We start from the raw sequence: 16,893 nt of genomic DNA, 5'->3' as shown, positions 1-16,893 counted from the left end.
GCATAAAAGTGAAACATAGATATTTGTGATATATACCAAGCTGAGGATCATAGTATGTACTTCATGCTTCCACTTTTTCAAGTGAATAGATAACTTTGTATTTCAGCATGCTTTTGTACCTAAAACGTATTTTTTCATTTCTGCAATTTCCATCATTTTCCAAAAAATATGCTTGAGATCTAAATCACTTCTCCAAAGTAAAGTAAGAAGAGAAATGTTAGAAGTATGACTTATTTCCACTGCCATATACAAAATGAAGATGGTATATGTCAAATTCTAGTTGGACAAATGTTTTATCTGCATCTTGTTCATATTTCTTTTTAAAGGTAAATTATAAATAGCTTTAAAATGGTTAGTTAATACTTGACAGGTTTTATAAATGTTATGAATTAGACCAATGTGTGTTCCAGTTAGGTTAAGCTTGGCAATAAATGGTTAGTTAATCATTGCTGATTATTATGGAACTAAAATATCAAAAAGTTTCATATTTTAAATAATTTATTAAGCCTTTGCAATATAAATACCATATAGAGGGGAAGGTTTATATACAAGAAGTGCTGAGCAACTAACAAAGAATATTAAAAAATCTCAGTTCTGGAACAATACTATGTTTGTTTAATTTCTACATTAGTTTAAAAGCAAAGGCAATTAAGACAGACAGAAAGAAGAGAATGGATCTGCACAGAGTAAATGTCAGGTATATAAAAGTGAATATTGTATTCCTGTTCTCTCTCCCCAAGAGAAAGAGAGCCTAGCTCCTTTATTCTCAATGTGAGTGCAAGGAAAAAGGACAAAAGTTATGCTTTTTGAAGTACAAAAGATTCTTGAAAAATGTTTAAATCCCATAGAAATGTAAATGAGGTAATACCTAACCCCTGGGACGAGGCTAAAGGTTCCTAATCCTACAGGTAGGACTGAGAGCTAAGCCAGCTCAGCAAACACTGGATAAAGCTGTCCAAACGCTCAGGTTGCCCCGCAACCCCCAGCCCACGGCTTGCCATGGTGCGTCGCAGGGCCACGCTCAGGCGGGAGCGCAACACAGATCATCCTTCGGCAGCGCGGTGCCGGGCTCGGATTCCCGGTGTCAATGCTGGAGCTGCTTGTGAATCATGCTCTGGGGAGCTGCTGAATGAGAGGTATTGATGGGAAGGGAGCAGGCTGGAAGCCTCCCAAGGCAACTGAGTCATTCTCCCTTTCTGTTTGCTATCTCGGTAGCCCTATGAATTGCGCATTTCTTTCTGCACAGTGACACAGCTTCAGCTCTGACTCCCACCGCAGCTTTGCTTTTAGCCCAGTTGCTAGGAGATGGTCGCTCTGAGTTCAAGTCCCCTCCTCACCACTGCTAGCAAAGACCTTGCATCCCAAACTTTCCGCCTCTTCACCTTGTTTTGCAACACGGACCCAGAGCTCAGGTCTCCCCCTTCTTGGCCACATGTCCCAACACGTGGGCTTGTATACACTGACGTGCAGTGCCCTGGCTCTGCCCTCTGGCCAGACCCTGCTTGCTCTGTGCTCCGCAATAAGCTCAGTGCATCAGCTCTGCCATGGACTCACCATTATGTTTTCAGTGCACCTCCTAGGCAGGTTCACATGTAAATTCAGGGACAGCAAATCTGCAGGTCCCAGACAGTGGGAATAAGGAGGCAGGCTCTGAGATACTCTGCTCAGCCCTGGTGCTGGCATTTCTCGGCTGCACAGTAGTTCTTCTGGAGACTCCAGTACATTTATTGCTAAAAAACTGGGTAGTTACAAAATCATAGATGTCCGTACAGTTAGGCAGGATATTTTGGCAGTTTACAGGAGTTCGTCTCCTTTGCACTGTACCCCTCGCACACAGTACAGTCCTTTATAAATCTGCTGGAAGATCCCTGATGGATCTTTGTGAGAATAGAATGAGGTTCTGAGTGAGTCAATGGCAGGAAGCATCATCTAGTTTTAGAAATAAAGATAGAAGACTTGTGAACGTTAAAGATTTGATGATGATTTAAGCTTTCTTGCCAAGATATAACTTTATTGTATGGCTTATCAATATTTTCTCATAGAATATACTATATTCTCTTTTATAAAAGACAGCAATGATCTCTGGAGATAAAAGGTAAGTCATATTAAATTGGAATTCCTGCAAAAATACATAGTAATTTTCGACCTTTGTTTGGCTCTAATATTATTTAAGAAAATACATAGGAGACTTCAGTATTGGCCAATTCTCTTGACAGTGCAAAGCTTTGCCTCAATCTATATTAGTGCCCAAGAGGTCCCATTCTAATTGTTTGTGGAATTAATTATCTGATGGTTCCATGTTCTGTATTAAATATTAAAATTTCTGTTAATAATATATATTCTTTCTTGTGATTCATCTCGGTTGTGTCCAAGTCTCTTTAACCACTAAATAACTAAAAGACAGGGATACTTTCATTTCAGAAAAGTTAATACTCTCATATTGAGAGGTGGAACTGATTTCTGTTCCTAATAGAAAAATGAAAGCTACTTGAGAATTTTTTTTGCTTAGACACAGAAATTGGATACTTAGGCCACTATACTAACTATTCAATCCTTCTGTGCTGGTATGTGCAGTCTTATTTTTAAATAAACATTGTAATAAGGCTTTAAGATAATTTATAACATTCTTAATAATTTTGGTATATTTAGCAACCATGAAAGGGTTGTGCAGAAGAGAGGACCATAAAATGGACAAAGTTTTTACTTTTACTTTTACATAAAGGGGAGGTATTACTACCAGATCGTTGTTCAGTTAACTACTCTGAAATGGTCTGTGTTTTTTAACTGCTGCTGTTTCATGCATATGTTTTATATGAAATCACTGAAATAAATTTTCATCAGATAATCGTGCAAAATCAGGCCCATTAAAAAGTCTAAAAGTTAAAAAGAAACAAAGAAAAAAATTCAAATACAATTGAAAGCTAAATCAGAAACTCCAACACTCAAATCCGTGTTGTGGGCTGAGCAGTCACATACTTATAGTTTTTCTTCCTTTCAGCTACTAAAATGCATTAAGTCTTTTCTTGATGCTTTATTTTTCACCAGTGTCATTACTAGAATTGCCACAGGGACATTCTGTGATCACGAATGGAGGTGAGGTGGCCTAAGTGGTAACTAACAAAAACACAGATAGGAAAAAGAGGTTTTTTTCCACCTCAAACATGATCTTCTTTAAGGCAAAGTTAGAGGGCCATTCTGCTAAATCCTGCTCAAGATTATGCAAACATCTAAGAGGCAAAGAGCATGAGATGAACCCATGGCATACAAACAGTCTCTGCTCACACACGGACTACAGATGCTTTTAGGTCATGTTTGTAGAGTTATCTTTTCCGTTTCACCCTTGTGTGGATGGTCACTCATTCAGCCCTCTGAAAACATCAACAGTGGGTTCATTTTGTGCTGTTGCTTCCATCATTTCTGAGACATACATTAAGAGAAGCAGTTGATGCGTTTTGTATTGGTTTACTTCATTGAGAAAGAAGATGCTTTGACTCAGAAGACTAACTCCTGTAGCCAGAAAGTAATGTTTATTTTCTGCTCCTTCCCATGTTATTTCTAGTTAGAGTTTGGTTTTGGAAGAGAGTGTGAGAGGATGCATCTCCCCCTTTGAGAAACAGTATGGTTGGCTAGTGGGCCACAAATAAATAAACATTCTCAGATTTTGTGGGAAGCCTGTATCCTTACCTGTATCCATTATTTCTTTTCAGCTGATAACCTGTCAATCAGAAACATGTCTGTGCTTGTTTAATGTGTATTATACTTTTCTGAAAGCAATAGATGGAAAGTCTTAACAATGGAAAAGCCTCCCTCATGCAAGGTGAAATGTCACAATAATTTGAAACCTTTCATTGTTTTTGCAGGATGAGGCTGCTCCAGCTGACAAACAATACAAACAAGAGCCGGCGCAGGTCACTTACTCAACATCAGCTGTTTCCAGCACACAGGAGGTGTTGTACATCAATGGAAATGGGACCTACAGTTACCATAGTTACAGAGGGCTCGGAGGTGGGCTGCTAAATCTCAACGATGCTTCTAGCAGTGGTGAGTTTTCTCACAAAACGTGCCTGTGTGTTTATGTGCTCATGTGTATGTTTCCCCCTGCTGTACAAAAAGCTAGTCCAAGGGGTTCAATATCCATAGACTATTATCAGATAATGAACAGGAACACAATCCTGCAAACAGCTACTGCTGAGCAAAATACTTGCCCACTGGATGTCTGTCCCCTTTCAGTTTCAAGGGACTGGTTTACAATAGGGCGAGACTGAACCTGAGGTCTCTAACAAAGCTGAGTAAAAAATGCTGGGTTAGCTCTTTAGTAAACTTACATGACTATGTGAGGACCTACCCTGTTGTTATTGTCCTCTGCTATACCGATAACAAAATGAGGCCATTAATGGCTTTGTGGCTGCAGCTTGAAAATACTAAATTCCACATTTTGTGATGGAAATGAATTGGACTAGATTTCTAGTATGGTCTCTCTGGCTACTTTAATTTACTGCAGATGAGAATCTGGCGTGACCAGTGTTAAATGAGAAATTGGCACATCTATTTATACCATAAACTGAAAATGATGCGGGTAATTATGTGTCACCATGAGGTTGTATGACCCTCTGAAAAAAAATAGTGTCATTTGTTTAGACAACATTACCTTCTTCTTACATTAGCAAACATCTATAACAAACAAATGTAATTGTATCGTATCATTTGTTTGAAAAAGTCCCCAAATTGATTTCATATGAATTTAGAGCAAAAGAAATGGTTTGCCCGTTCTGATAACAAGAGTATTGTCTGTCTGTCAGAGAAAAGTGATTACTCTGGAAGACTGAGGGTCTCTTGCCTCCAAGAACAGGATTTAAAGAATGTCTCAGAAGACAGGGAAATCCCCTGGTCTTTTGTCCTGGCTGATCCCTCTCTGACTGAGGAGAGTTCTGCTTCAGGTACATGGGCTGACTTTGGCAAAACAGTAATTGTTCAGCTACAGCCTCAGTTTTCAATGTGCTAAGCAGTTTTCAAAAGTTATCAGGGCTGCAGCCTGCAAGGAGTTAGTGGTATGTGGTATCCTGGCGACCTTCAGACATGCCTGCTTCCTCACCTCCCCCAAAAATCTTCAAAGGTCTGTGAATGATTTGCATTAAATTTTCAAAAGGCTTTAAAAAGACAATATTTTAGTTGTCAAAAGTGTTTGACTTAGAGAGAGTGAATGATGATTACAATTGTTTCCATATGCATGGAGAATATATCTGAGGTACTGAATATGATCGCTGATCAAATATTTTCATAAGCATAAGACAAGCCACGGAAATCAGATTTCTTGGGAAAACACACAAGAACTTTAAAATTGTCTTTACCCTGTGGGCAGAGAAGGTCCAAGCCAGTTCCCACTGAAAACAGTTGGCATTTGCTCTTTCACCTAAGTAAGGGTGGAATTAAGCTCCCCATGTCTTTTTTGTCAGCAGAAGCCCTCAGAGTTCTCCCGTTTTACAAAATCCTAAATTGTGAGGGATCAAAACTGTTGTATCCTTGTTCTTCCCTTCAAACTCCTTGTAAAAGGATGCGTTTTTCACTCCTGTTTTTCAGTGAATTGTGCTATTTAGGCAGAAGTATTCTATGTCATGCAATTTTTAAAAATGAGGTACAAATTCTACATCATAAATTAGTGTCGCTTTTTGATTAGAAGCATCATTTTTCATGTATCTTTAATGTAGAGGACACCAGAGCTTTATCACAATTAAAGCACAAGATGGGTTTTGTAGGACCAGCAGTGGTTATCCTGAGCTGCCTGATGCTGCACAACTCATTCAGCCACAGAACTGTGCCCTACACTATACTTCCCCATGTAGTACTGCTGGTGTGAAGGGGCCGTAGTCCCAGTGGATGCTGACAGTTTGCATACTGAGATATGCCCAGACATTTCTTCTTCCTTGCCTTCCCCTACTTGCATTGGAAAATTTTGTCTGTAGGTCCTCTTGCTCTGGAAGACTACCATTCCACCACTCTTCCTGAGAGTTGTGCATAGTTGGAGCACTGTGCAAGGGTGCCCATCTTCTCCACAGGGATCCTACAGGATCCAAAGCATGTGGCTCCATAACAGTCCAAAAGTCTGTGTGCCAGCATTTGCAAAACAGCTGTTGATGCTGACAATGGAGCTGACAGCTGATTTGTATCACACCTGCCATTTCAGGAAGCTCATTAGGAAAGTTGTGGAAAAGCAACTCCATCAATTTCTTGGTTAGATTGCCACAGAAGCAGCCAGTTTGGTTATCTATTGGCTACTGGGTGTAAAGTGCTCTGGCTCCATTAGCTGGTCTCCTTATAATACAAAAGGGAGAGTTTGGGGGCCAGTTCTTTGAGATCTGTCAGTCCTCTCTGATATATCCATGAATATTTGTTGTTTCTTTGTAGAACTAAGAGGAGCAGATGGAGTTGCAGCTGGGTCTAACCATTGCCCTCCTGACAGACCTCACAGGGCAGTTGTTTGCAACCAGTATTCTTCTTCAGGGACTCTTGTTCCAAACATATGCAAAGCTGTTAAAAGTGTTAATGATCTCCCTCTCTGCAGAGTAGGATGTGCGTGCGAATTGTTTTCAGGACCTAAGAAGTAATTTTGAGAACGCATTTCCTTTTCAATTTAGTAACCCATCAGATGTTCTTGTCATGTTTACAAATGTTCTCCTAATGTAAAAATAAATCTACACCTCAGTCAGGATGTGTGTATAAACAAATACAGTCTGTTTTTGTGTATCTGCTAAAACAAAAAGGAGAAGTTGCAAAGGCTAGCTAAAACTCACTGCTCGAACACCTATTTCTGGACATTTCTCCACAGTAATATAATGACTGTGTCCAATTAGCTCCCCTATCTAGTATCCAACTGATTTGTGTATTTTATAAGCTGTGACTCATTTAATTTGGTTATTTCCTCCCCTATAAAGTTCATCCTTGCTCTGATCCCATCTTACAATCTTAGCTATCTGCCCAGCCAACTGTTCAGTGACTCTGACCAGGGACCTCTCTGTACCCGCTGGTGCAGTGCTTCCCTCCTCAGCCTGTCCTTCCACATGGCTAATTACAAAATCATAATTAGCTCCTTACACAACTATATGGGGTGAGCCTTCATGCAACTGCTCAGTACAAGCAAACAGAACGCAACAGCTCATACAATGGCCCCCTCTTTACTGTAGGCAGGAGAAAGACACAATGGGAAAAGGCTTGAGCTTAAAGCACCAAGTTCTCTCCCCACTGCTTTAAAACCCTCTAGGCCAAGCCAGCTCAGCTTGAAAGCTTCACCCTGTCACCAAGAAATTTGTGGGTTGACAGAGCCTCTGTCAGCCTGTACATGAGCTGGAGCAGAGAAGGAGAAGCAGACTTTGGGCAAGTAGCCCTTGATTCTTGTAGACATTAGCTGTTTGCAAAGGGTGGATTTCCATGGCTCTTTTTTTTAGGCTAATGCAGTTCCCTGCTACAGAACTGAATAGAAAAACTCCAAGGCAGTGTAGTTCAGTGGGTGTGAATGAAATTTGCTTCCCAGCCCTGAGTCAGCCACAAAGGCTTCAGCTGGCCCCACTCCATTACACCTAGACTGAGCTTGGAGGGATGCCCAGCTGAGGGCAGGAGAGTGAGGACAGGAGACAGACTGCTCTGTTGGGAGTAAAATGTCTAGTTGCCGCCAGAAGCTGTCAAAGTCTCCACATGCTGCCTGAGCCTCTCCTGACAGAATGGGATCACTCGTTTCCTGACATCTTTCTGTCTAGTATTTTTCTGTCTGTCTTTTCAAAGGCCTGCTGGTGACTGTCGTCTGGCCAGTGGTCTCTGAAGCTGGAGCTGGCTTGTCTGAGCCTTTCTCTTTGCAGCCACGTAGTTTCCAGAGGTCCGTTTTTCCTAAGAGGGTGCAGAGACTGTTTCTGTTGCCATTGCTGGGTTTTCTGAAGATGATGTGGGGCCTATTCCTTCTGTGTTCTTGCCTGGTCTTCTAGGTAGAAATTTCAGTCATTTCCCTTTATCCCTGTATAGAGAGGGCATTTCAGATTAGTCATGATTAGTCATGATTAGACTGGCCATGTAAGACATTCCCTTGTGGCATGATAAGAAAAAGCAGCTGTTTTGTCCCCATTTCTCTACACAGATCTTCAGCCTACATCCACTACAACCGTGACTCAGCACTGCATCCCAGGCACTACAAATGTCCAATCCCCTTCCAACTCAGGTGAGTCCTTTAGCCAAATTCTAATAAAACCACAAAGCAAACAAATCCATGGCCCTAACAGGCTTCTCTTTCAGCCTCCTTTCTCACAGACAGGCCTCCGGACTGTGACAGCCCTGTTTTCCAGCCCCTAGTTGCTGGACTCCCATTGCACTGCTCCCCTGTCCCCACTCCCTCCTTTCAGAGGTCCAGGTGAGCTGCTCTCTCCAAGCCGTTCTCCTTTCTAGCCTGACCTCTTACCTACATTAAAAACCACCTGCCTGGTACTTGATCCTCCTGACAAGTCTACCACATCAGCCAAATACCCAGGCTGCAGTGTATTTGTAGTAGCTTTGTTGTGTGGGAGGTCCCTCCTCCATCACATACACAGTTCTGAGGTTACCTCTATTGCTATTTTTTTAACTAGTAAATGGTGGAGTTAATTGTAGTACCAGGCACAAATGTTGGTTAGCACAGAGTTAAGTTTGTGTATTGATCCCTCACTCCCTTGAGAGTAACTCAAGTTATTCTAGTGTAGCTATTGGACTGGCAGTAACCAGTGGAGGTCCGTACAAACAGGGCAGCCACGCTCATGCTGTGCAGTGCAGCCCTGCTGAAGTGAAGGATTAGTTAGAGGAGACTCCCAGAGCTGAGCGTGAGCCCAAGTGATCGGTGCGGCAATGCCATGGAGAGGAGGGCTGAGCAATTTTGTCCACTAATGCATGTGCCTGAAGGAAAGGTGCATCATTCCAGTAGTGCTTTGTGTGGTTTGGGTCTGAGGTGCACATAGTGGCTGTGGGGCTTGTCAGTTCAGTGGGAGACAAGTACATTATGTGGGTTCAACAAAAGTTAAATAACAATAGGTGTGCCCAAGCTGAACAGGGCTGTAAAATTTATCAGCTGCGGGGTAAAATAAAAGTATATGCTTTGCCAAGCACTACTAATAGGATTGAGGTTGAGGGGTATAAAACCCACATGGTTCCTTTCCTTGAACCCACAGTACAGTCACGCCCGTGTGGAAAGAGTATTTTTGACACTAATGTAGGCGACAGAGTTGTGTGTGGGAGCTGCAGATACTTATTACAGTTCAAGTCATTATGCAGGTTTTCATTTGTGAGGTAATGGTAGCTGGGTACAGGGCACGATGCCATTCCCCTGTGCCTCACCACACACCTATGAGTTCTTGTACTGGAATGCAGACTATGGTCAGGCATAAAAGTGTTTAGAGGATGATGTCACTGATAACGGTGATGAGAGGATTCACAGACATCTGTGTCTCAAATGTTGACGGTTTTATAATGTAGCCTTACTAGTAACTTCAGGCATGTGAGAGGAAATTGCCACATCTCTTTTCTTTTCCACTCTTCCCATTATACAACCTTATTTTCCTTGTTTATAACTTTGGCAAGCCTGAACTATTTGAATTGAAATTTTCCATACAGAAGTCTGCCACAGGCTCAATATTTTTTTGGAGTTTTTTCATCAAAAACAATTCAGCCAAAGGTTATTGGGAAGACATGTCACTTATCCCATGTACATGTGAGGAGCTCTAGCACCTTCATGGTATGGCTCAGGAAACCATGGTAGGGGGAGTTGCCATAGTGCTGGGGACTTTCATAATTCAGAGAAGATTTGTTCAGATTTGGTGAAGTTGTTACCTTTTGTAAAATCTTGGCATTCATATTCAGCAAACACACATTCAGTAGAGGTTTCTTGCCAAATAAACTAAGAAAAAAAAAAGTCCAGCTGAGAATATCCAATATGTAGTCAACCCTTAAAATGCTGACTGGGTTACCCACAGCATGGCTGGCCGTGATGTAGGGGTTGAACAAGATTTTCCCTGTGGTTGCTCTCCCCAGCTCTTCTTTATACCTCTACTCTTGCAGAGTCATCTGTGTTCTCAGTGCTACCCCATTGGCATCAAAGTGGGAATAGAAAGGAAAGACAAAACAGCTTACTGCTAATACTGGTGGAGCCTGGGGCATGAAGAGAGACAGAACAGAGTGAGAGAGTTAGGAACCTGGGAGACTCTGCTTAGCCTCATTTAACAAAGGCAAAAGGTGAGGTCGGCAGAAGTTAGGTGGTTTGACCAACACTGTGGCAAAGTTGGGAATTTCTCTCCCTCCTTGTTTACTGGCTGAATTCTATATTAAGATCATCCCTACATTCCTCTTCCTCCTTCCTCCTCTTTCAAATTATTGGACACAAACAGGTTTACATAATAGCTGTTCATGATTCCTGATGGTATACACAAGTATTATTCTGGTTCCACCACATGAACTGGAATGAAATATCTATAGCTATATTGGACGGTACCTTATTTTTCTACTTCTGCACAAAGTTCAGGAGACAGCCATTAAGGCAAGACAGGTGTATGCCACATAATTAATCTCCTATGACAGTTAAGAAACATACCATTACCATGGTAATCCTTCCATCTCAAACCAAGTGTGTTTGCCGGTTGTTGAAAATGCATGCTGTTCAATGGCTATAGGCATCTTTGTGTTTTAACATGTGTTTCCTCAGGCTACACAGCAGTTTTTTTCTGCTGTCTAAATTAGCTGAAAATCTCTTTCCCAGAGGGGAAGGTGTAGGAGGGAGAAAGAAGCTTAAAAGGTCCAATTCATTAGTCCCTGTTTTCTTGGTATGAGATCTCCTGGCACTTAAAAACAGTCTTAGGCACATCTGCTCTCTCTTTGAAGGCAGGAAAAGGAGAATCATTGGCAGATGCATAATATCATAATAAAACATTCTTGCAATAATAAATACATCTGATTCAGAAAAGTAACATACTTGGATGGTCGTTTCTATTTAATTTTATCAGAGTAGATGAGAATCTGATACATATTCATTCCTCTTAAAGCTACTCATGGGAAAAAAAAAGTGGAGAGGAGAGTAGGTGCACTAGCAAAGATATACTAGAGAGATTTCAAAGCATGGGTATTTCCTCTCTTCATAGGGAAAATGTATTTTTCTATAAATAAGTGCCACTGCTTTTTACATCTTGGCTGATAAAAAAGGTTGCTTAACAGTTAATGAAAATGTAGAAGCGTAGTTGCTTAAACATATATAGCTTTTTAAAATTATTTTTAGTATTCTAAATTATTGTCTGCAACAGTGGTAACCATCTTGGAAGTCATTGATACATTTATTTTTCTCTTCTTTCAGTAGTTATTAACTATGAAATTGATGGCTACCCAGTGACAACAGACAAATCTTAAGGGATTTTTGCTGAGACATTTGTTATTAGTTTTCTTGTGTTATCCGTACTTCTAATGACATATCTACATCTGACCCATATTTTGGAATTTGATCTAAATCATGTTGCTAATAAGTAGTGCATGAGGCAATAACTAGCTCCGTTTAAGTCTTGCAATTTACAGAAAAGCCATTTGTCCTACAGTGTATTTAATAGCAGATATTCCCAGGAGCTAATTTGATAGATGATTGTCTAGCACATGAAGAGTGGGTTTTCAGAGTTTTCATATTCTGCTTGATGTGGTTCCAACAAGAACTATTTCACTTCGTAAGGGAAATTTAGTATATGTAGCTGGACTGAGGTGGTAAATGTAAAATATTCCTATGTTAAAGTGTCAATCAGATGGCCTCTCTGAGAGGCAGAGGAACGATACCACACTGTTCGGAAATAGTATCAAAGAAAGGATCTGTCTCAGCAATTTGTTTAACCCACTGCTTAAGAGAATGTTGTGCTGTAATAAAAGCATCGGAGGTGACTGTTTTGAGTTATAATGATATGCACTGAGAGAAATAAATAAAAATAAGTATCGTGTCTTCACCTTTGCAAGATATGCTTAATCTTTGCTTGCACTTTGCTACAGGCACTGTGGAACCTGATAATGCTTGCATTCGAGATTTGTTTCTTTCTTTAACTAATCTGGGATAGGACAGGACATGCTAAAATGTGCAGGAGTACTGTGGAGGAAACTGACACTGCAAAATTCATTGCAAAAAATCAAGATTAGGCTTTTCCCCTATATAAGGATACACTTCCTTGGTGCTATGGAGATTGGCAGCTTAATAAATAGTGTTAAGAATACTAAGGAAATAGTTCTAAAAGTAAAGGACAGTCATTAGAAGAAATAGTGTCTAAACTGATCAGCTTTTTCCAGATTTAGTTATCTGTAGTGATGGCTTCTGAAGATAGAGGTGCATGAATTGTCTACCTTAACTAGTTATTTTAAGAAGTTTTCAGAATATCTGTGGTTTATTTGTCTGGATAAAGATGTGTGGTGGATATTTATTATTAAGGTTTAGATTGATGTGTTTCAATAGCTGATTTGTATAAAGTTGCTCAGGAAAAAATCTACAGTAGAAGAATATGATGAATTTTTTAATTATTTTCTGAAAGATCAGATATGACTGATAAAGCTTATGATAAGCTATAGCATTTTTAGCATTTACCAGACCAAATAGGCTTTAATAATCAGTAATGTTGCCAGTGGCTGTCTGTCATACCTATTAAACCTAAGCCAGTATAATATATCCTGGAGTTAGTCTGTGAGTCCAGGTATTCTCCCAGATATAAGGCTGGGCTTGGCCTGTTGCAGGTGAGCTTTGGAGATGAGGTGTCGGGGTCACGTAACATAACTGAAGAGGAACTAAAATTCTTATTCCCATGTCAAGCAGAGATTGTTCTCTTCTGTTCAGCTCTCTGCCAGCACATGCAGCTTCCCTTCCTGGGAAGGCACGGCCATACTCGCTACCGCAAAATAGCAGCCACAAACCCTTCTCTCTATGTCTGGATCATTTTACTTTTTTGCTCAGGGGGCTTTTCTTTGAGGAGGAGGAAAAGGAGGACAGCACTGAGACTTGTTAAGTACAAGGCAGGAGTTGGAGAGTGAAGGAAAATCTCATTTTCCTACCATATAAAAATTTAAAAAATCAAATAGTTTGCAGTGGCTGGGGTAAGTTAAAATCTGAATTTTCTCATTTCCTTTGTATACAAGCACTCGGTATACCACAGAAGTCTCCCAGAGCAGGAGGAGTTCTGCGTCCTGACGGTTCCTTGCACGTGCAGACTGCAGATTATTTTAATTCTTAGCTGCAGTTGCACAAAACTTTCTTTCCAGTTCTTTCAAAGATGCATATTCTGAAGAGTTAAAAAACTTTCCTCATGAGAGTTAATCAATGCTATTAGAGTTACAGGGCCAGATCTACAGTTTGTGTAAATCAGAGCGACTCTAGACTTGTGAGGTGTTGCACTGAATTATGCCTGCTGGGCATCTGGCCTTCTCCTAGTTTTCCTTTCAGAGTAATGCTTTTACTGTGTGTCTTTGTTTTTGTAAGGAAAGCTTTGAGATGTAAATAAGGAGAACTATATATTTTCTTCTTATGAGTGAAACAAATTTAATATCCTATTCAATCACTTAGAAATCTGGATTACCAAGGAGAAAAGCCCTTCACTTTCCTTTCAGAAAAAATTTGCTCTGCCACAGAAGCTCTGTTCTGCCATATATTCTGTGTGTGTTTTTGGTGATGACATGAATGAGAGTCAAGGAAAGAACATAAAAGTTAAAGTGGGTTCATCTGGAGCACAGTGCCCTCAATATGTCAACGGTAGCTTTTTCACTACTGCCTCAATAAATACAGAAGTCTTTAATGGCTTCTTACAACCATTCAGTCCAGCTGGCTTTATGATTTGTACACCCTTCTTCTCAGTGCCGGGGTGAGATTTTACTTCCTTAGGAGTATCCTCCGAGCTTCTTCACAACACAGTCATTTCCATATAGAGTGTAGTCACACTGCAGTACATTCACTGAGCTAATTGTCCTTTTATTTATCCTTTGTACACTGGAAATCATTTAAAAGTCAGTTCCTTTATGCCAATGTAAAACTGGATAAAATAGTTTTAAGACTAAGTGGTGTGCATGCTAGTTGCATAGCTAGAAATGAGAAGATCTAAAAGGACCCGTTCTGTTTGAGTAGTTTCTTTTCATAGTCCCAGCTCTGCTTTCATTCACTCAAGTCAAGGGGAGATTTTCATTAACTTCAGTGAGTGTGGCAGCATGGCATTCTTGACATTCTTAGTGGTCTCAACTATATCCAGTATAATCATAAAGCAAAGAAAAATAAGTAATGTTTATGACATTAGATCTTCAGCATCTGGAGATCCGTGCATCTCTTTCTAATAGTGCTTAAGCTAGCAAATATTTTTTTTGAATCATGGGATCCTGTTGGGATTATTTAGGAGAACCTCTAGAGTATAAATTGGTGTGTTCTGTATTCTGTATTTGAATGTGCTAAGTTTTATAATTAACCCAGTCTCTTTAGGAAGCAAGGTCCGTGCAATGGGCCAGTGTTGAGAAAGCCTGAGCACTGATGTACATTCTCTATATGAAAGTGAACGGCGACATTTTTCTGTTAGGAAATGGTTCTTGTAGGAAAGAAAGATGCATTCCTTTGGATAACTTGATCCCAGCTTCCAGGAGAGAATTAAGATAAGGATCAGGCTAGGCTGATCTTCTGCCTGCAAGAAATCTAGATTTGCTACACTATCAAAATGAATGAAAAGTATTTTGTCAGATTTGCACCTAATAAACTGCTGGATAGGTATACTTGCCATCTGCATCCTGAGATAAAAAAGGAGAGGAGAGGAGAGGAGAGGAGAGGAGAGGAGAGGAGAGGAGAGGAGAGGAGAGGAGAGGAGAGGAGAGGAGAGGAGAGGAGAGGAGAGGAGAGGAGAGGAGAGGAGAGGAGAGGAGAGGAGAGGAAAAAAAGCCTGAGTTCAATTCTGCCTTTCCTCTCAACAAATCTATTCTCCAGGTGGAAAAATGTATCGTATAAAGTGAAAAATGCAAACATCTCATCAAAGCACTGTACATCTTAGCTGAGCAATGACTAGGGTCACACTATGAGGGAAATTCCACACCAAACTGAACTTCATGATAGGAGACAGTTTTGCCGACTGAGGTAATCTGCAGCCTGCCTTCTGGAGTGCTGTCTTCTGCACACAGCATACATAGTCTTGAGAGTATTCTCTGATGAAAAGTACTAAACATATTGGTGTCGTGGAGAAAGCTGCTAATGCAGCATGGTGATTGCTGCAAATTCTGTTGTCAGTGTTCAGACCTTATAAGATCCTTGTAATATGTTGCCAGCTGTACTAATCCCCCACAAAACGGAGCAGCTTTGATGATAGCATATTCCTTACTATAACAGCCAGATTGTGACCAGAATGTAATCTCATTCATGACCAACTATTTATATAAGTGATCACATGGCATCAGGGCTTTTGAAGTGAGTGACCATTTGTCTACATCAGTAAGGGATTCCAGTCTGGCCACCTGCTAATTGAAGCATATACAGTTGTGAAAACAGATATATAGAGAGAATGGGGGTTTGCTTCTCTGCGATGAAAACGCAAGTGTGTGGTTTGCTGTGAGGGCTATCATGGTGGCTGCAGCTGCGGGGACACAGGCAATGAGCTCTCTGCCCTGCTCACCGGCATCGGATCCGGGGCAACACTGGCTGCAAGAGCCTTATGCTGCTGGGATCCCCCAGGGGCTAATTTTTGCTGGCAGTGGGCCTACACCTTGCATTACATGAGCAGAACTTTAAAGGTGTCTGTTGTATATAGAAAAGTTATATAGTTGCTGCATTTCCTGTCAAGGGAATCAGGAACTGAACAGTTATTGCTTGTGTGTGCTACTTCTCACTGGCACTCAGCCGTGAGTGGATTTGCTACTCTTGAGTTTGTATCCACAAACCTGTGGTGGTGAAAGGTCTCTGGCAGCAGGATCTGAGGCTTCTCTTCTTTTCCCTTGTTATTTGCAGGTCCAACAGATCTCAGTATGAAGAGGCAGTTAGCAACCAGCTCTGGATCCTCCAGTAGTACAAGCTCTAGACCCCAGCTGAGTCCAACTGAAATAAATGCAGTGAGGCAGCTTGTGGCAGGGTACCGAGAATCAGCCGCGTTTTTATTGCGTTCTGCAGATGAACTGGAAAACCTTATTTTGCAGCAGAACTGAGTCATGTGGCCTTCAAACTGGCCTGGTCTTATCTCAGAATTTCCACTAATGACATTTTGATTTTCCAGAGCACACACTTCAGTTACTGCACAGTCTTTTGGGAGAGTTAATTACCATAATACCACACTGTTCTTGATCCATAAAGTGATGTGTAAAGGTGCTTCAAGTGAACTTCAACCTCTGGTATTTCCAAGGTACTTTACTGTGTCCAGCTTTTTGTTTTAGTGTGTCAGCATAAATATCGAAAAAGTGGCTAGGAATTAACTCATTCTAACAAGTGGAGAAACAGAAGATGCTGTGATGGTTTAAAAAAAATGGTTCAAGATCCACGTGCAATATTAGTGGAATGTGATACTGACTCATTGGACTTAAAGCTGCAGTATATGGCAAAACGTTGCCAAATGTCCTGTTGCTGCAGGGCACAATTGCAATTAAAAGGATCTTGTATTTTAAAAAAATGTAATTTTTATAAAAAACAAAACAAAAGATTTTTGTTTTCATTCAAGATTTTTCATTTTTACTTTGGTAAACTTTTTCACTGGTCCTAAAAATGTTTTGAGGAGCTATTGTAAGTCCCTCCTTCCTCTCTTGAACCCCTGACCGTGCCCTTCTCCCCACCTTCATATTCTTTCTACAACAAGTAACTCTTAATGCTGGATAATTCTTCCCCTGTGTACTGTAAATTGTCACCTCTGGAACACCTTCCAAAGGAAGCATGCATTTCCTACA

At 40.7% G+C, this 16,893-nt stretch overlaps 1 protein-coding gene across 1 annotated transcript in view; it reads left to right on the top strand.

The window, feature by feature from the left end:
• Positions 1–16,370, top strand: part of NOL4 (nucleolar protein 4) — a 197,183-nt gene extending 180,813 nt beyond the window's left edge. Inside the window, exons 10-12 of the mRNA XM_067290429.1 lie at positions 3,861–4,041; positions 8,120–8,200; positions 15,971–16,370. Coding sequence (XP_067146530.1) covers positions 3,861–4,041; positions 8,120–8,200; positions 15,971–16,164 — 456 coding nt within the window. The 3' untranslated portion in view covers positions 16,165–16,370. The remainder of the gene's footprint in view (positions 1–3,860; positions 4,042–8,119; positions 8,201–15,970) is intronic.
• The last annotated feature ends 523 nt before the right edge of the window (positions 16,371–16,893 follow it).

Source organism: Apteryx mantelli, chromosome 2 (genome assembly GCF_036417845.1).
Source record: "Apteryx mantelli isolate bAptMan1 chromosome 2, bAptMan1.hap1, whole genome shotgun sequence".
In the NCBI taxonomy this organism is placed as follows: domain Eukaryota; kingdom Metazoa; phylum Chordata; class Aves; order Apterygiformes; family Apterygidae; genus Apteryx; species Apteryx mantelli.
Note: the sequence above shows the minus strand (reverse complement) of the source record. Positions and strands in the feature narration are given on the sequence as shown.